Source organism: Leguminivora glycinivorella, chromosome 27, assembly GCF_023078275.1.
Source record: "Leguminivora glycinivorella isolate SPB_JAAS2020 chromosome 27, LegGlyc_1.1, whole genome shotgun sequence".
Taxonomy (NCBI): domain Eukaryota; kingdom Metazoa; phylum Arthropoda; class Insecta; order Lepidoptera; family Tortricidae; genus Leguminivora; species Leguminivora glycinivorella.
The window spans coordinates 1,015,297-1,036,762 of NC_062997.1; the positions used below are offsets into that span (position 1 = coordinate 1,015,297).

General features: G+C 37.5%; 1 protein-coding gene across 1 annotated transcript in view; it reads right to left on the minus strand.

Annotated features, from left to right (window-relative positions):
* Nucleotides 1-21,466, minus strand: part of LOC125240374 — a 71,820-nt gene that overhangs the window by 13,630 nt on the left and 36,724 nt on the right. Inside the window, exons 2-7 of the mRNA XM_048148283.1 lie at nucleotides 12,619-12,740; nucleotides 11,594-11,823; nucleotides 4,002-4,100; nucleotides 3,140-3,261; nucleotides 2,320-2,467; nucleotides 759-921 (exon numbers count right to left, since the gene is read on the minus strand). Coding sequence (XP_048004240.1) covers nucleotides 759-921; nucleotides 2,320-2,467; nucleotides 3,140-3,261; nucleotides 4,002-4,100; nucleotides 11,594-11,823; nucleotides 12,619-12,740 — 884 coding nt within the window. The remainder of the gene's footprint in view (nucleotides 1-758; nucleotides 922-2,319; nucleotides 2,468-3,139; nucleotides 3,262-4,001; nucleotides 4,101-11,593; nucleotides 11,824-12,618; nucleotides 12,741-21,466) is intronic.

Consider the following 21,466-nt stretch of genomic DNA (forward strand, 5'->3'; position numbering starts at 1 on the left):
TGAAAAAGAGTAAACTAGCCTAAGGCGAATTCAATTTTTTTCAGAAATTACCTAAAATTAAGTGACAATTTCTTTGAAAATCTACATCACATCGAAGTAAGTTTTGTACTTAATTAATCTGCAACGTTTACTTAAATTGCTGTTATGCCTTAGTGATTATAAATTGCTATTATTGATTTTTGCCAATTTTTTGAAAACGAGCCTTCACCGGTACAATTATTACCACTTTTGGACATTTTCTCATATTTTGTTATACCAAGTAGAAAAAGTCCTATAATGTGATATATATTTATAAACTACTCGCAAAGCCCTTTAATTTGATACCACACACAGTATGATCGAGCGCTCGGTTGCGATTTCACTATTTTTAACACGAAAGCCCTCTTAAAACTGTTGAACCTCAGTTTTGACAATTTGGCCCATATTCTTAGCTCTATATGTTTTAAAATGACAAATATTAATATTAGCGCCATCTAGCTGAGCGTACCCCAAAGGTGTAATGCCATCTAGGCCACCGTGCTTTTTTCTGTATGGTACTGAGGTACGTTTTTTAATTAGACTTTATCTGTCTATACGAAGTTATATATGTCTTTGCTTCAAACTAAGCAAGATATACATACTTAAATAGATAAATACATACTTATATACATAGAAAACATCCATGACTCAGGAACAAATATCTGTGCTCATCACACGAATACATGCCCTTACCGGAATTCGAACCCAGGACCGGGTATGTATTATTTGTATAGAGTTACCATTCAGCGGGATCATCAGGTATACTGGCGCGGCTGTGGTGCTGTTTGAAGTTGGCGTCGACCACCCACTTGACGGCGGCGGCGTGAGGGGCATCTTTATCCGCTTCAGCTTCCGCTTCCGTTTCCGTTTCCGCCGCCTCCACTGTTTCCTCAGCTTGCGGGGCTGAAAAAAAAAGTACTTACTTAATAACAAATATCTGGGCGACCGAGCTTCACTCGGCTCTATTTTAATATATCACGTCTTTAGATAAAAAAAAAACTCTTATAAATACAAAAACAAAAAAAAAAGACAAAAAACAAAAACTTAATTTCTGGCCGGGATTCGAAACCCTGACACCTACGATCTATCTGCGTACATTAGACCGACCTCGTACGACTGAGCTAAGCGAAATCGATGCGCGCGCGGCGAAATTAAGGACCATATTTTTTACGTTTACTACCGCGAAAGAAAAACTCATGAAAACTCGAAAATTCGCGTTTTCCGGGATCTAAGGCTACGCTAGATCGATTTTTCGCCCCCGAAAACCCCCACATAACAAATTTCAGCGAAATCGTTAGAGCGGTTTCCGAGATCATCGGTATATATAAATAAATATACAAGAATTGCTCGTTTAATAGTATAAGATACATTTAAATTTTGGATCAATTTTCATCAAAACATGGCTAAATAACACTCCCGACTTATTCAGCATTAAAAAAAACTAAATTTACAGTATTTTTTTTTATTTACCTCGGACATTGGCGATCAAATATACGAAAGAGGCGCGTTCCTAGCACACAGTCTAAGCTCGTGTAGGTTAACGCGTACCATGCTTGTATGAGTGAGATATGACAGGTCGACTGTTCGCGTTTTTGACAGGTGGTAACTGTGAGGTAACCGAGAGGGGGTGGGCGGCACTTTCAGCGGGGAGCGGGAGTGGCCATACTGTACGATAGTACTCTTTATTATACTGTGTCTCGGGTTAGCATTCATGCTGAGCCGGAACCATTCTGTTTATGTACTTCTGTGTTTTTATTAGTTATCACGATACGATTTTCACACTTTTTAAAATTTTAAGCAGTATTAAAATTTTAAAAAGTGTGAAAATCTCGAAAACCAGGCGTCTTTTACTAAACCTTAAAGTCGATTTTCTGGACCAGTATAAGGTGCCCTCTTGGTGGTTAAAAGGTTGTCCATTAATTACCGGGCACCCTGTATATATAACCGCTATCGTTGCGCTCCGCTGACGCTCCGCTACCGCTCCGCCTACGCTATCAAAACGCGCATGTGTGGCCGAACTTTTTACGTGATATTCAATAAAGAAAAATTAAAATTTTGAAAAAACCCCCGACCGCGACCTAGTGGACCCATTTTCATGAAACATGGCTAAGAACACTCCCGACTAACACAGCTTTCAGACAAAAAAAACTAAATCGAAATCTGTTCATCCGTTCAGGAGCTACGATGCCACAGACAGACACACACACAGACAGACAGACGGACAGACAGACAGACAGACAGACACGTCAAACTTATAACACCCCGTCGTTTTTGCGTCGGGGGTTAAAAACAGATTCGTACCAGGGGTGGGTAGCGTGACTAGCTCCTCGTCGGGTTTCAAAACGTCGAGTATGTTGATCTTTTTCTCCGCCGCTCGCACCTGTATGTTGACCTGGACCACGCCTTCACCTCTGATGCACTGCTCCACTAGGGTTTTGTGGTTTTCTAGCTGAAAATTTTGGAAAATTTGGTTAAATGGGTATTTAAAAGACGATTATATAATAGTACATTACGATACAAGTGCGAAAAAAAGGAAGTTCGAAACGAGTGGCGATAAATTAAAACACGACCGAAGTGAGTGTTTTAAATCGACACGAGTTACGAATTTCCTTTTCGCACGTGTATCGTACGACGTTTTTCAGTACAGATGAGCCTCCGAAGTTTCGACCTGGCATATAATGAACAACTTCTCGCACTAGTGCGTAAAAAAAACACCATCTGTACTGAAAATAATAAAAAGGCGAAAAAGAGGAAGTTCGAAGCGATAAATTCTCATTTAATTCGGTCGTGTTTTAAATAGACACGAGTTACGAATTTCCTTTTCGCACGTGTATAGTAAGACGTTTTTCAGCAGATGGCCCTCCGAAGTTTTGATCTAACAAGAAATGAACGACTTCTCGCACTAGTGCATAAAGGAAGCTTCATCTGTACTGGAAATTTAATCATAATCATTTATTTCTAAGAATATGGTACAGTTTTGGTTAGTAAAATAGGTGTTAGAACAGTATATTCTGCCGGCATGCAACGGCGTAGAAATATTTACATGAAGTTGAAGGGGAAAATAATGTAGCATAAAATTAACAATTTTAAATTTGACTTAATAATTTTAAATTTGACTTACAATTTTAGCGTCCTGGAGCCAGAAGGTATAGTCAGACAAATCCACGCCGAGCCGCCATTCTAACATACATCTCAGCTTGGACAGCCGCGTCCGAATATCCATCAACTGGATTATTACTTCCTCTGGAAAAATAGTTATTTGTTATACAAGGGGGCAAAGTTGTATTTTAACACCGAGTGTGGAATTGAAAAACGAGAAGAAAATACATTTGCGCCCGAGTGTAACACAAAACTTTTCCCCTCACTATAGCGAGGAAACTACAACGCAAAAAATGCGTTTATCACTGCTTAAAGTAGTTACACAGGTGGTAAATCATCTTTATTACTAGATCCACCTACTTTATCAATTTTAAAGCAGTTAATTTGACTTTATTCAAGGTCAAATTACTTTACCCACTAGTGGATAAAATGCGTTTTTAAATGCGTTTCCGAGCTAGTGAGGGGAAAATAAAATTAAAATGAAGGTTTTATGTTATGACTGACTTTATTTTAAGGACAAAAATATTTAGTCAAAAAGGCACCAAATTAATACAAATTAATTAAAATGTCCTATTTTTATTACAGTTTAATTTCTCTTAAAAATAGAATGGTTCTTACGTTAAAGTTTAAGTTTGTCATCAAAAAAATAAAAAGAAAAAACATTAAAAAAAAATGTAAGTTCTGACTGTCCTATTTATAATATTGGTAAGTAAGTAACTATAATGTCATGTTACTAATAAACCATTACAAAAAATGTCAATTAAGATTAATTAGCAAAATAAACATTTATTGAGTAGTATGGTCAAATAATAAAGTATTTGTATAGATTATTTAAGTGTTGTTAAGTCATGAAATTAATAAATATTTAAATCCATGTTTCATACCACTAGATTCTGTGCTTTGCATGGTATCTTCATCCTCTGGAGCATCCTCGAACACGGGCAGCGGAGCCTGCAAGATCTCCACTCCTGTCGGCATCAGACCTGAAATATAATGAATGAATGAATTACTTTATTGCGATAAACATGGTATACATTAGGTGGTACATTATTATTTTTGAGTAGCAATACATGTTTAGCCACAAATGGCATGCAAAATTATATCTTAACCTACAGTAAAATTAAAATTAAATAAATAAAATATTAGGCCATTTTTATAAATAGAAAATGTCTATTGACAAAAGGCATGCAAATATACTACTAGTCAGTCATTTAAATTTACATTTCATTACCATCAATAAATAAGTTGAAAATAATACATTAATATAAAAGTTATAATCACAATATCCTAGGTCAAGAGCACTAAACTTAATTATTTAAAAAATCTTTTATTGAATAGAATGTCTTTTCTAATAGCCACTGGAATAAGTGTTAATAATCCATATGTTTTAAATATAAACCTATAGAATGTAGATGTCGCTGGTGATGCATGACTATATCACGGTGACATAGTCGTGCATCACAGTCGCAATGGTTAAATTCGCAGTCATGGACGGATGGTCGGCTGGTGCAATTGGTGCATTGGACCGGCAATCCAAGGATGTGGGTTGGAGTCCCAAGTTGGCTAGAGTTGATCACTGTTGATTTTTTCATTGCGATTCATGTCTGCACTTATAATTTGTATTTTGCAATAAGTGTTTTAACATCAAACGGTTAACCACGGTTAACAGTGCAACTTAACTATGATTCTGGTCTGACCCAATCAGCAAATCACTTTCCATCGAGGTCCAGGATGTCTTAGAAGTTACAAGGTTGCTTTATGACGACCAGTCTGGCTCAGTCAGTAATGACCCTGCCTGCTAAGCCACGGTCCAGGGTTCAAATCCCGGTAAGGGCATTTATTGGTGTGATGAGCACAGATATTTGTTCCTCAGTCATGGATGGTTTGTATGTATATATGTATTTATCTATTTACATATGTATATCGTCGCTTAGCACCCATAGTACAAGCTTTGCTTAGTTTGGGGCTAAGTTGATCTATGTAAGGTGTCCCCAATTAATTTTTTTAAGGGAAAAAAAGTTTGTCCGGAGTCATGTGATTCACGTAGGAGGTCATGACACTCAGTATTGAGGAGAGCGAAGCAACAAGGAACTCTGGTTATCGTTTAATTCCTCATGAAGATTGTTTACACGCAAATTCAACATAATAAAAGCGTTTCAGTGCATATACCAGTAATGAATAGCGAAAAACCAGATAATACTTAGTCTACTATTTCTAACAATAAGCTATATCAACAACATTATTACGTACCTACCTTGAACAAAAAATAAACAACATAAAAAAACAGCATAAACATTTGACCTTCAAACAAAGACCTGCCTACTGTAGTGTTTAAAATGATCTTATAAATAACTTACTTACCTAAATCAGATTCAGTAACATATTGGGGAATCACGGAAAGGGGATCCGATGTATCGACACTACTTGAAACTTCCTCAAACGCATTTTCTACACTTTCCATTTTAATTGTGCGTACATTAAGAAGATCGTTCAAATCTGTCACCTCCATGAGTCTTTTACTTGCACGATCAGAGTAATAAACTATTTAAAGTAGTTACACTTTGGTAAAGTTGTATTATTTTAAAAAAATCAAAATTTTACGAATAGGAAAAGGAAATTGCTCGAATAGTCCACTTCCGCCTAGAAGCCGCGTGCAACGACGCAAGGAACCATTGACAAGTGTCAATATGACAGTTCAGTTTTCACCAAAAAACTCTATGAGTCTATGGACGAATATTTTTAATACATTGGCTAACCTGTTTATGCATACATATTTATACCATATCACAGAAAACGACCATATATAACAAAATCTTCAGTTTTGTCACTTCTGCCCTCCATTGTGCAATTCACCTTTATTAAATCTACTCAACAATAGATGGCGCTGTTCTGACAACTATGTCGTCGAGATGGTCAAAAATATCTGGAGACAGTTGAGTTTTCAAATGTGGGTAAATCCATTCAGGGGCCTATTGCATAACAAGTTACAACTCATATTACAAGCGGTAGTCCCCCTCCAATTCATTTTATAAGAAAGAGAGTTCCACTTGTAATACAAGTTGTAAATTGTTATGCAATAGGCCCCTGGTTGAATATATAAAAAATGTCATATGATCTCATAGATAATCAACCTTATAGCAGAATGTAATGTATTGAATGTATGTAATGACAAATACTATTTATGTATTATGAATTTTGCTTAAATTCTCCACACAATATAATTTTTAAGCGTTTTAAATAATGTGAGTGTGAACGGGAAAACGTCCCATTTTTTGTCGATTGCTATAAAGCCGCTTTGTCAGTTCATTCATACAAGTAAATCTCGCCTTAATGGTAACCGACAAAGTGAGGCTAAACACACTCACATATAATAGAACTAGCTTTTACCCGCGGCTTCGCTCGCGTTAGAAAGACGAAAAGTAGCCTGTGTCACTCTCCATCCCTTCAACTATCCCCACTTAAGTCAATTTGTCGCTCCGTTTTGCCGTGAAAGACGGACAAACAGACACACACACTTTCCATTTATAATATTAGTATGGATTATTTTAATTCATCATATCAGCCCTCTATCGCCCACTGCTGAGCATAGGCGTGTCTTCTATATTCTGTCAAACAAGTCTGTCAGTAAATAAGAACTAAGAAAACTATAGGTATCCTTTTCTCTAGCACCCTAAAGAAAAGGATGCATATAGTTTTCTTTGTTCTTATTTACTGACAGACTTGGTTGACAGAGTATAGTACGCCACTTCTCCCGGTCCTGGGCTAATCTCATCCAGTTGTGACCCGCAGTTTTTACAAGCTTTTATTCAACTTACCTTGTTAGTATGTTAGTGTGCGTCAAAACGTAGAAGCTCGATTTGACCCACTTCCTGGGTTCCGATTGAGCTGAAATTTTGCACACATATGTAAATCGCGTGACAATGCAATATTATGGTATCATACAGCTGATCTGATGATGGAGCAGAAAGGTGGTCATAGGAACTCTGTCATGAAACGTCGTATCCCCATCGAGTAAAGGGTTTTTAGAAACGTCTCGGGGAGTAGTAGATGACTGTTGAAAGAAAGGTACAGTCGGCGATAAAAGCGTGTGCCAAAAATAAAAAAAAATAAAAAAACTTATTCGGATTACGTTTAATAAAGTAAATCAAATCATAGGTTTTCTAGCGTTCGCTGAAAGGGGCAGGAAGTCTCAAAAATAAAATAAAACGATGTATTTGCTTTTATTGCAGTGTATTTCAAAACCGAACCTTTACCTTACATTAATGCCAAACACGTATGTAACTTCAAAAATGTGCCATCCAAATGATGTTAGAGACGACACAGACGGTCTAAAGGACTATCCACACAGAGACGACGCATGTCCTAAGACGCGCCCCAAGCGACGCGACCTTTACAAAATGTACCGAGGAGACATTTTTTAAATTACATTCGGGCGGCGCGGCGCTGACGTCCGGCCCACGTCGCTTGAGGCGCGTCGCCTGTGTGTGGATCACAGCTAACTGTGCACCGATTTTGACAAAGGTAATCAACATTATACATTTTGTTTATTATGACACCTCACACTATGTCATTGCAATATCCGCGCAGAGTTAGCTAAAGTCGCCGTCAATAGAATTTGTGAACAATTTAAACAAACCTTGTAGTCAAAATGTCTTTAATTTCCATTCTAACTCATCAGGTACTGACTCAATCCATGTGTTATTTAAGGCTGCTTTAAAAAAAACGTCAAAATAATGTAAAATTGATAGTTTTAGTCGGTGAAATACTACACTTTCCGTTATCCAACAGATTTATTTAATTCAAATTTCAGTTAGAGCATCTTATTATCTTGATTTTTATAAGACTGGATTTTTGAAAACCAAGTCACTAAATTAATTATGATTTTTTCTCTAATGCACGTTTAGAAAAACTCACGTATAGAGCTGAATCAGTCGATCTTATTTGTAAAATTTGGACGATTTTGATTACTAAAACAGGTAAATTTATAATTCGTATACCCTGTACTACAAACTTCTCAGACTACATTTTGATTATAAGGTTTTAAAAAAGAGTAAACGAGGCTAAGACGAATTCAATTTTTTTCAGAAATTACCTAAAATTAAGTGACAATTTCTTTGAAAATCTAAATCACATCGAAATAATTTTTGTACTTAATTAATCTGCAACGTTTACTTGAATTGCTGGTATGCCTTAGTGATTATAAATTGCTATTATTTATTTTTGGCAATTTTTTGAAAACGAGCCTTCACCGGTACAATTATTACCACTTTTGGACATTTTCTCATATTTTGTTAGACCAAGTAGAAAAAGTCCTATAATATGTTATATATTTGTAAACTACTCGCAAAGCCCCTTAATTTGATACCACACACGATGTCATTAAGCGCTCGGTTGCGATTTCACTGTTTTTCACACGAAAGCCCTCTTAATCAATTCATATCACATTATGATCCTCAACCTTTAAAATAATAAAATTGTGCTAGAATATTGATATTTTATGGAATGGTTTGTTTACATTGTTGACAATTTCTATTGACGGCGATTTTAGGTCTGTCTCTAACTCCAACAATTTATTACGAAAATTTAAACGAAAATGTACAATTTGCTAATTTTGGATATTTTATAAATGTGATGATTCAAGGAACAAAGTAGCATACAATTTATCACCACACCAGTTCTTAAAGCTCGGCCACACATGCGCGTTTTGAGAGCGTAGGCGGAGCGTTAGCGGAGCGCGGATTGAGAGCGGAATCGCTAACGCTACGCTATCAAAACGCTTTATGCGTGGCGGAGGCTTTAAGGGCTCACTTCACTCTTCAGATTCTGACAAGAAAGATGCATTTTATCTACAAGAGCGCTAAAGTACTTCGAAAAAAATCTTGATAAGCGTTAATTTGGATTTGACTATTTTTATATTTTGTAGTTGGTATGGTGAAAAATGTTGAGTTTAACTTGTAAACTGTTTAATGTGTTAAACAGTTTACAAGTTAAACTCAAGGTTTCCTTCAAGACATGTGTGCATGTCTTGAAGGAAACCCTCGCAACGCTCAAGATTACACTTTTTTTAAAACACTGTACCGTAATTTTAACTATGAAAGTCCCGTGAGACTCATACATATATTATTTAAAAATATTTTAAGCGGGTTACTCACGTATTAAGTCGACATAACGTATCAAGGATCACGTATTAAGGCGGGGTCGCTACTCTTGAGAAAGATCCTCGAAAATTGGATCGAAACATGTCGAACGCTATATCGACTTAATACGTGAGTAACCCGCTTAAAATATTTTTAAATAAACACTGTACTGTACTTTAGGAATCTTTTGCATGTTTCGTAATCAAAAACAAGTGTTAAACAAAAACCTTGCTTTTTATGATTTATATCTTGTTGAAAGACTCGAAAGATTTTCATGACTCAAGCAAATAATGTCTCACAAATGCACTGCTTTAATTCTAAATAATATGCTATATATACCATAGATAACAAAATATAATTCTATTAAAACTAAAATTCACTTTAGGATAAAAAAAAGTTTGCGTTGATTAAAAAAAACACTATTTTTTATCCTAAATTGATGAATTAACAAATATTTTATGTTTACAGAAAATCACAATATTATGTTTACAACACTTAACAACAAATAATATCAAAAGAAATGGAACTAATATACAATTCACATTTTTTATGGTAACATTTCAAATTGTATGAAAAAAAAAAACAGTTTTGATACTAAGTTCTGGATGTTCCCTTTAGAGGAAAAATCAGTATTTTAAATTTATTCAAGTAAATATACTATACGAGCTTGCTTATATTACCAATATAAAAAAAATTGCAAAGAATGTGTGATCATACCATTTTTGTATGAAAATAAAGTTTTTTATTCCATATCATAAGGCAAGTTTTGTTAACATACAATTTATATACACTAAAGGAATATACATATATTGTTTTTATTTTATATACATCTTTTAATCTATGATACAGGTGTAAGTTTTTTTTATATGCCTTAAAAATATGTAGTTTTCCGTTAAAAAATGGACCTTTTTTGTTGGAATTTAAATGGTTGAGGATCCCTTGTTAACAGAAAGCCACATTTATGTTTATTTAAAACTTATAGTAATTTTTCAATCACATAAAAACATACTACGTCGAATTTCGTCCTGTTTTCATTCCATTATATTTTTAAAACCTAAATAATGTTTTATTAATGTTTATAAATAAAATATTAATAGGCACTCAATAGCATCCTCTTATCGATAGAAAATATCTTATATTTCATAATATTTAAAAAAAATATAAGATCGTAGTGTCTCTAAAAGAAAATGCAAATGATAATAAAACAAAAGTGATTTCCAGAAACCCAAAAAAACGCGATTTTATTTTTTGAAGCAAAAGGTATACACGGTATATTGAAGGTACTTTCCCATCATGTTACGTCTTGGCGCACCCTGTATTTTGAGAACGCGTGTAATATTATAAACTGAAATAGATATCATACACGAAAGAAAAAACGGCAAGGCCCACTGGTGGCCTAGCCGGGAAACGAACCCGGGTCTTTAGCTTACGCGGCTAACGTCTTTACCACTACACCACCCGCCCACCCACCACCAGTGGGCCTTGCCGTTTTTTTCTTTCGTGTATGATATCTATTTCAATTTATAGTTTATATATAGTACTGTGACTACTTGAAAAAAAAAAAAAAACAAAAAAAAAAAAAAAAACAATACAATAATTTGATTTTTTCCTTAGTTGAACGCGTATAAAAGTTATATTTTTTTTAAACTTTCAGAAGAATCAAAACTTTTAGCGCCGAGAGCGCAACATTGCTAGATGCGATCTAAACACTAAAACCTTTGAAAAAAAACTTTAATAATTGAACTATAAAAATAACGTAAAGTAGATATTTTAAGAGAAATCTAGGGAAGTTGAAAAAAACTTAGTGCTTTAGATTTTACTGCTTAATTCATATTAAAACATCATGTGAGCGTGGGGTCCGCTTTGACAACTCCAAAATTTTGGCGTGGGCACTAGTTTTACGAAAGCGACTGCCATTTGACCTTTCAACCCTAAGGGCCTTATTGGAATTAGTTCAGTTTCCTTACGATGTGTTCCTTTAACAAATATTCTTGTATTTTTTTAATGGATCTGACAGAATCAACAAATTCCGTGTCATGTAGCAACTTTGGAAGTTAAAATGGAATTACTATTGTCAGCTTTGTCATAAAAATCACACTTCGCCAATGTCTTCCCTATTTCATCTACGTTTAAATCTATATTTTTTAATTCTAATTTAGATTTACCATTGTCACTAAGATCTACATCATTCAAACCATTTTCTTGGACTCTATTAGTGTTTTTTACATTTTTATCAACCTTTGCTACATCATTATTTTCTCTTTTAATTTCCGTTTTTATTTCATTATCATCTTTATCACTAACTCCATCTTTCACTTCTACATTTACATTAACATCACCTTCAACTTCAGCTCTTAATCTTTCTTCCTCAACTCTCTTCTCTTCTGCTATTCTCTCTTCTTCTAACCTCTTTTCCTCTGCTATTCTCTCTTCTTCTTTCTTCTTCTTCCTCTCTTCTATCTCTAGTCGCCGTTGCTTGTTCCACCAGGGCATGAAACGTTGGAACATGATTCGACGCCGGTGTTGGGGCTTCAAGACCCATGATACCGCCATGTCTACATCAGCGATCCTGTAAAATAAAATGGTTAGTTAACATAATAGTACTCATAAAACCTAACCACAAAATTATAATTTTGAAAAAATCCCGACCGACAGTCGACCTATTTTCATAAAACATGGCTAAGAACACCCCGACGCAAAAACGACGGGGTGTTATAAGTTTGACGTGTCTGTCTGTCCGTCTGTCTGTCTGTCTGTCTGTTTGTGTGTGTGTCTGTCTGTGGCATCGTAGCTCCCGAACGGATGAACCGATTTAGATTTAGTTTTTTTTTGTCTGAAAGCTGAGTTAGTCGGGAGTGATCTTAGCCATGTTACAAGAAAATCGGTCTACTATGTCGCAGTCGGGGGTTTTTTCAAAATTTTAATTTTGTGGTTAGGTTATAAATTACATTCTGGTGGCGCGGCGCTGACGTCCGTTCCGCGTCTTAAGACATGCGTCGCCCGAGTGTGGGTTGCCGCTAAAGGTGTGCTTATAAGCCTAAGCAAAGAGGATTGAGTATTATAGAGAGTTACTGTCAAAGTAAAATGTGTAATCACAGTGCATAGACTGCCATCTCACGACACAGGCTTAAAACTTTTGAACCTGTCTTGACAATTTGGCCCATATTCTTAGCTTGATATGTGTTAAAATGTCAAATATTTTTATTAGCGCCATCTAGTTGAGCGTTCCCCAAAGGTGTAACGATATCTTGGCCACCGTGCCTTTTTCATTATGGTTTTGAGGTACGTTTTTTTCTTAGATTTTATCTGTCTATACGGAGTTACATGTCTTTGACCTAAGAAAGGAATGGTAAAATGGACTCACTTCCTCTTGAACCTGTCCCGGTCCATGGCGTCCTGCTCCCAGTTACCGCGGCGCGCCTGCCTCGCCGCGAACGCCCACACTCGCATCACGCGCACCTTCGGAGGCTTCTCCGAGAAGGATACCTGCAAACGAAGAAATATCATCATGAGCTACGTTGATTTCTTGCTTTAGTCACATCTCGGACACTGGCGATCAAATATAAGAAAGAAGCGCGTTCCTAGCACACATTCTAAGCTCGTGTAGGTGAATGCGTACCATGCTTGCATGAGTGTGATATGACAGATCGACTGTTCGCGTTTTTGACAGGCGGTAACTGTGAGGTAACCGAGAGGGGGTGGGTGGCACTTTCAGCGGGGAGCTGGAGTGGCCATACTGTACGATAGTACTCTTTATTATACTGTGCTTTAGTTTCATTGCACCTATAAAATTGTTTTTATTACACAGTTCATGAAGTCTGCTTTTAACCCCCCACGCAAAAACAACGGGGTGTTATAAGTTTGACGTGTCTGTCTGTGTGTGTGTGTCTGTCTGTGGCATCGTAGCTCCCGAACGGACGAACCGATTTGGATTTAGTTCTTTTTGTCTGAAAGCTGATTAAGTCGGGAGTGCTCTTAGCTATATTTCATGAAAATCGGTCTACTATGTCGCGGTCGGGGGTTTTTCAAAATTTTAATTTTGTGGTTAGGTTATTTCCATTGAACGCAAAGAACGCCGCTTAGTTTTTTAACCCCCGACGCAAAAACGACGGGGTGTTATAAGTTTGACGTGTCTGTCTGTCTGTCTGTCTGTCTGTCTGTCTGTCTGTCTGTCTGTCTGTCTGTTTGTCTGTGTGTGTGTCTGTCTGTGGCACCGTAGCTCCCGAACGGGTGAACCGATTTCGATTTAGTTTTTTTTGTTTGAAAGCTGAGTTAGTCGGGAGTGTTCTTAACCATGTTTCATGAAAATCGGTCCACTATGTCGCGGTCGGGGGTTTTTTCAAAATTTTAATTTTGTGGTTAGGTTATTTAAAAAGCTATAATTCATGAAGTAATTGACAGAATCATTTGAAACTGCATATTTTCCCGCGTCACAGATGTTGGCTTTAGGCAAAGACATTTTTAACCCCCGACGCAAAAACGAAGGGGTGTTATAAGTTTGACGTGTCTGTCTGTCTGTCCGTCTGTCTGTCTGTCTGTCTGTCTGTCTGTCTGTTTGTCTGTCTGTATGTGTGTCTGTCTGTGGCATCGTAGCTCCCGAACGGATAAACCGATTTAGATTTAGTTTTTTTTGTCTGAAAGCTGAGTTAGTCGGGAGTGTTCTTAGACATGTTACATGAAAATCGGTCTACTATGTCGCGGTCGGGGGTTTTTTCAAAATTTTAATTTTGTGGTTAGGTTATTAATATTCAGCCATAACGCATTGTTTCAAAGCTCACAAATTATCATACCACCCTCGTAAATGACGGGGACGAGTTATCGCAAATTTTTTAAATATCTTTCAAGTCGTCTTGTGCTATAACAAAGAGCCATTGTTTAAATAGCTGACCATTGTCTGTCTCACTATTGTATCTCCTCATGAGATATAAAAAACCGGCCAAGAGCGTGTCGGGCCACGCTCAGTGTAGGGTTCCGTAGTTTTCCATATTTTTCTCAAAAACTACTGAACCTATCAAGTTCAAAACAATTTTCCTAGAAAGTCTTTATAAAGTTCTACTTATGTGATTTATTTCATATTTTTAACCCCCGACGCAAAAACGAAGGGGTGTTATAAGTTTGACGTGTCTGTCTGTCTGTCTGTCTGTCCGTCTGTCTGTCTGTTTGTCTGTGTGTGTGTCTGTCTGTGGCATCGTAGCTCCCAAACGGATGAACCGATTTAGGTTTAGTTTTTTTTTTGTCTGAAAGCTGAGTTAGTCGGGAGTGTTCTTAGTCATGTTTCATGAAAATCGGTCCACTATGTCGCGATCGGGGGTTTTTTCAAAATTTTAATTTTGTGGTTAGGTTATTTAAACATATGGTTCAAAAGTTAGGACGCTCTTTTCTTTCCTTTAGGAGCGATTATTTCCCAAAATATTAATATTATCAAAAAACGATCTAGGTAAACCCTTATTCATTTTTAAATACCTAATATCCAACAATATATCACACGTTGGGGTTGGAATGAAAAAAAATATCAGCCCCCACTTTACATGTAGGGGGGGGGGGGTACCCTAAGAAAACATATTTTTTCCATTTTTTTATTTTTGCACTTTGTTGGCGTGATTGATATACATATTGGTACCAAATTTCAGCTTTCTAGTGCTAACGGTTACTGAGATTATCCGCGGACGGACGGACAGACGTGGCGAAGCTATAAGGGTTCCTAGTTGACTACGGAACCCTAAAAACACTAATAATCATGTAAGACTATTGGAAATTCCGTAAGATGTTTTTATTATATTACATAGCATAGAGGAATAAGTAAGGGATGAGTTCTGTTGTAACTCCATACATCAGTAAATGCGGGTTATTTATTTGTATATGCATAGTTAAGTGACATCTAGCGACAATCACGCGTCAACTAGCGTAAATTATTAGTGCCACTACTCGATACTAGGTGGCAATATATTAATTAAAAAAGAATCGTATTTTTTTTTATGGGATAGGAGGCAAACGAGCAGACAGGTCGCCTGATGGTAAGCGATCACCGCCGCCCATGGACACCCGAAACACCAGAGGTGTTGGAGGTGCGTTGCCGGCCTTTAAGATGGGCCTTTATATCGTAGTTTATGCCTTGCCTTATATAGTTTTGTTTACAGTTAGCAGAATCCAGAGAATCGAGACGATGACGTCACAAATAAAAGTCTACGTCACAATATATGAAGTCAGAGTCATCTGTAAAGTGTAAACACCCAGGTGACTCATGTCTCATAAGTGACGTCACGGCGTGATACGAAAGCGGACTGGGTCAATGATACTGTCGAGAAACGACTAGCTGCTTCGAGAGGTACATGGACCTAATTCTTACTGATAAACAAACTGTTGACATCCATAAAATTAAAATTATTATGGGTAGTAATAGTTATTGTTGTAAGGGGGCAAAGTTGTATTTAAACGCCGAGTGTGGAATAGAAAAACGAGCAAGTGGTTCGAGAATAGAATCCTGAACTTGCGAGTTTTTTTTATTTTAACACACGAGAAGTAAAATACGATATTATTATTATGATTACATTTGCACCCGAGTGTAACACAAAACTTTTCCCCTCACTATAGGGAGGAAACTACAACGCAAAAACTGCGTTTATCACTGCTTCCAGTAGTTCCACAGGTGGTAAATCATCTTTATTACTAGATTCACCTACTTATATCAATTTTAAAGCAGTTAATTTGACTTTATTCAAGGTTAAATTACTTTACCCACTAGTGGATAAAATGCGTTTTTACCAGCTGGTATTAAAGGACAAAACACGTGTTTCCGAGCTAGTGAGGGGAAATAGTTATTTGTTTTACAAGGGGGCAAAGTAGTTGTTTAACCGCACGTGTCAATATTGATACCCGAGCAAGCGAAAGATTCCAATATTGAATCGCGAGCGTAGCGAGTGGTTCAAAAAGTGGAATCTTGAGCGTTGAGAGGGTTTCAAGGCACGAAGGTTAAACAAACTTTGCCACCGAGTGAAACACACAATTTTTCACCACACCAACACGAACAAAATACTAACTATAAAACATAAAATTAAATCAAATCTATTAATTTGTTCAATATTTATGATTCAAAATCATCATTCATTGGTAAATTCTATACCAGCCAGCTTAAGACATCAAGTTAAAATTCGTATGAAATTACTTTGAACTCTTGTGGATAAAATGCAATTTTGCTATCTGTTTTCGAATAGCAAAGTAAGCCTTTAACAGTTGGTGTGGTGAAAAAAATCTTTTCGCTACTTGTTAAGTTTATCGGTAATAATGGGGTGTGGGGTCCACTGACTCAGGATACTTAGCCAAATGCATAAACGTTATGATAATACATATCGTTATCGTAGCGTAACTAGCTATCTTTATCGCTCTTCCATTTGACTGACAAGCTGTCTCGCTCGTACTGGCATATAAGCGAGAGCTAGATGAAAGTAAGCTGCGCTGACGTTAGAGAGTATCTCAGTGCAAAACTCGTGGTACAACTAGTCCTTGACTATATCCGCCTGTCGGCTACCTTACCTTTATATTACTCGTACTTTCAATCAACATACCCTTAGGGACCGTCCACACTCAAGAGACTCATGTCCGCCGACGCGGAACGGACGTCAACGCCACGCCGCCTGAATGTAATTTAAAAAAAACCGGCCAAGAGCGTGTCGGGCCACGCTCAGTGTAGGGTTCCGTAGTTTTCCGTATTTTTCTCAAAAACTACTGAACCTATCAAGTTCAAAACAATTTTCCTAGAAAGTCTTTATAAAGTTCTACTTTTGTGATTTTTTTCATATTTTTTAAACATATGGTTCAAAAGTTAGAGGGAGGGGGACGCACTTTTTTTTCCTTTAGGAGCGATTATTTCCGAAAATATTAATATTATCAAAATCGATCTTAGTAAACCCTTATTCATTTTTAAATACCTATCCAACAATATATCACACGTTGGGGTTGGCATGAAAAAAAATACCAGCCCCCACTTTACATGTAGGGGGGGTACCCTAACAAAACATTTTTTTCCATTTTTTATTTTTGCACTTTGTTGGCGTGATTGATATACATATTGGTACCAAATTTCAGCTTTCTAGTTCTTACGGTTACTGAGATTATCCGCGGACGGACGGACGGACGGACGGACAGACAGACATGGCGAAACTATAAGGGTTCCTAGTTGAGTACGGAACCCTAAAAACGTCTCCTCAGTACATTTTGTATAGGAAGGACGTAAGACGCGCCCCCAGGCGGCGCGGCGCGCGCCTAGCGACGCGTCGCCTGGGGCGCGCCAAGCGACGTCCCTTGCGCGTCCTTCATATACAAAATGTACTGAGGAGACGTTTTTTAAATTACATTCAAGCGGCGTGGCGATGACGTCCGTTCCGCGTCGACGGACATGCGTCTCTTGAGTGTGGACGGTCCCTTAGAAACCAAGTACAACCAGCATTGAAATGATGAAACAACTCGCTCGTATTGCGAGCGATAAGGTTATCAACGTGCATTTGTTAATTTGTCTTTACTTTATTCATAAACACTGTCTGTGTCCAATATAGAGGTTTTTTAGGGTTCCGTAGTCAACTAGGAACCCTTATAGTTTCGCCATGCCAGATTGTTTTTTGATAATATTAATATTTTCGGAAATAATCGCTCCTAAAGGAAAAAAGTGCGTCCCCCCCCCCCCCCCCTTTGACTTTTGAACCATATGTTTAAAAAATATGAAAAAAATCACAAAAGTCGAACTTTATAAAGACTTTCTAGGAAAATTGTTTTGAACTTGATAGGTTCTGTAGTTTTTGAGAAAAATACGGAAAACTACGGAACCCAACACTGAGCGTGGCCCGACACGCTCTTGGCCGGTTTTTTAATGCTTAGGTGCGTATGTAACTATCTCCCACATTGACTGTCATCCATACTAATATTATACATGGGAAAGTGTGTTTGTCTGTTTGTTTGTCCGTCTTTCACGGCAAAACGGAGCGAAGAATTGTCGTGATTTTTTAAGTGGAGATAGTTGAAGGGATGGAGAGTGACATATGTTACTCTTTATCACTATCTAACGCATATGTCCATACCATACCACCGCACACTGAGAGAAATTTGCATTGTGAATTTAACAAGTTCGACTTGTTGCGGTTTATCCGTTTGAATCAGCCAAACGTATGTTTAAAACAATATGTGTCAGGTTGTTTTTATAAAATCGACTTGTTGATTCAAATATATTGCCGATTCAAATGACAAGTATTAGCTTGTTGTTTGAACCAAAGAGCACGTAGGCGCTAATTTAACCAAAAAACTTGTTCTCTAAGAACAAATTAAATTACTTTCATAGAAAATATTTTAACTTGTTATTTTTAAGTAGTAACACTACTATTATCTCTCTTCGGCTTTGGTTACTTTTTCTTTGTATATGACATTTATTTAATGTTTATTTAATGTTTAAAAAACTTGTTGAACGAACATGAAAACTGGTTGTATTTTCTCTCAGTGTATAATTAAGAGTACTATAGTACAGTATGGCCACTCCCGCGCTCCTCGCTAAAAAGTGCCCTCTCTGCCAAGGGGGTGGGCCCTCTCTGTTACCTCACAGTTACCGCCTGTCAAAAACGCGAACAGTCGACCTGTCATATTTCACTCATACAAGGTACGCGTTCACCTACACGAGCTTAGAATGTGTGCTAGGAACGCGCCTCTTTCATATATTTGATCGCCAGTGTCCGAGGTGTGCTCATACAACGCTTTATTTTTAAGTTTTTTTTTGTATTTACATATGTGAGTGTATTTAGTAAAACGTACTACTTTGTCGGTTACCATTAAGGCGAGATTTACTGGTATCTTGATATGAATAAACTGACAAATCGGCTTTATAGCAATCGACAAAGTGGGACGTTTTCCCGTGCACACTCACATATTATGCTAATCACATTGAAGTGTGTTTAATTTTATAATCGTTATATTCATATTGAACAAGGTTATAATAGCATGCTTTAAAATGCACTGATGCATTTAATTGCTATCAATAATTTCCATGCAAAACGATTAAAACTACATATTTGAATTGCCTATGCTATATGTATAGTTATGAGTAGAGTTGTGCCGTTCTCGAGAACGTTCTCATTTTACTATGGAGAATATTCTCTTGCGAGAACATTTCCCATACAAACGGGAGAACGTTCTCGGGAATGGCAGTATTATAGACGCGGACAAAGAGCCAAAAACATGTATACACGATTTTATTGCTAGTAAGGGACCGGCCACATCTAAGCGTCGCGTGTCTCGGGGCGCGCAACGGACGTCTCCGCCACGCCGCCACGTTTTTTGAATTACACTCAGGTGGCGTGGCGTGGACGTCCGTTGCGCGCCCCGAGACACGCGACGCTCTGATGTGGCCGGTCCCTTAGATGTGGCCGGTCCCTAAGGTTGTGTGGATACATATTCTTGCACTCTTCGCCGAGGCTCTCGGCAGTTTAATAACCTAACCACAAAATTGAAATTTTGAAAAACCCCCGATCGTAACATAGTGGGCCGATTTTCATACAACATGGCTAAGAACACTCCCGACTAACCCAGCTTTCAAACAAAAAAAACTAAATCGAAATCGGTTCATCCGTTAAGGAGTTACGATGCCACAGACAGACAGACATACACACAGACAGACAGACAGACATACAGACACACACACACAGACAGACACGTCAAACTTATAACACCCCGTCGTTTTTGCGTCGGGGGTTAAAAAATGAACCCGACGCAAAAACGACGGAGTGTTATAAATTTGACGTGTCTGTCTGTCTGTCTGTCTGTGTTGCATCGTAGCTCCCGAAGTGATGAACCGATTTGGATTTAGTTTCTTTGTTTGAAAGCTGAATTAGTCGGGAGTGTTCAGTCAAGTGCAAAAATACGTATCGATTTTATCAGCTCAAAAATATGTACCGAGACCTTATTCCGCCGACATAAAGTGCTATGGGACATATTTTTGATAAGTTGTACGCACCCATATTTTTACACTTGACTGTTCTTTGCCGTGTTTGATGAAAATCGATCCAATATATCGGGGGTTTTTTCAATGTCGCACTAGATTTCAAGGTTTGTATAAAAACATATCGTAATCTATGACGACATAGTCCTATGTGAACGCAGCGCATGCCAGATAGCACGTATGCTACGTTACGTAATATTACGTTTTAATAGTTTATGTTAACAGTGGTGACAGACGAGTAAACATTTGCAAATCACAGGGTCGCAAAATCGACCTTGAAGAACCTAACCACAAAAAAAAATAAAAAATAAAAACCCGACATAGTGGACCGATTTTCTTGAAACGTGGCTAAGAACACTCCCGACTAACTCAGCTTTCAGACAAAAAAAAACTAAATCTAAATCGGTTCATCCGTTCGGGAGCTACGATGCCACAGACAGACAGACAGACAGACAGACACGTTTGCGTCGGAGGTTAAAAATAAATAAAAAATAAGTTCAAAAACTAAAACCCGACTACTATAAAATGTGCTCTTAAAAGTATGAAACAAGATAGAATTGTTTTATGAAATTATCATGCATGAAATACACAGTGTGTATTCTTTTCAATACATAAACTCAATGTTATAATAAGTTTGTAAATTTTAGAAATACTTGCAGAGATTCCGAAGATAACCGTGGTCGTTTGCCACAATTATAAACTTTAAGGTAAGTGGCATACGACCACGGCCATCTTCTGAATCTCTGCAAGTATTTCTAAAATTTACAAACTTATTATAACATTGAGTTTATGTATTGAAAAGAATACACACTGTGTATTTCATGCATGATAATTTCATAAAACAATTCTATCTTGTTTCATACTTTTAAGAGCACATTTTATAGTAGTCGGGTTTTAGTTTTTGAACTTATTTTTTATTTAACTTACTTTGGGGTTACTATTTTATTTATTAAGTATGAGGGCGCTGAAGGCGCCCGGCTTAGGAAAGCCTGCGTCGGGCTTCGCCCGACACCTTAAAAGGAGCCGAGGACGCCGGGCTTATTACTACGTGCGTCGGGCTTCGCCCGACACTTTAAGTTTGAGGGCGCCTTCGGCGCCGGCTTAGACAACGTGCGTCGGGCTTCGCCCAACACTTTAAGTTAGAGGGCGCCTTCGGCGCCCGGCTTAAGACCGCGTGCATCGGGCTTCGCCCGAAACTTTAAGTTAGAGGGCGCCTTCGCGCCCGGTTTAGGACGGCGTG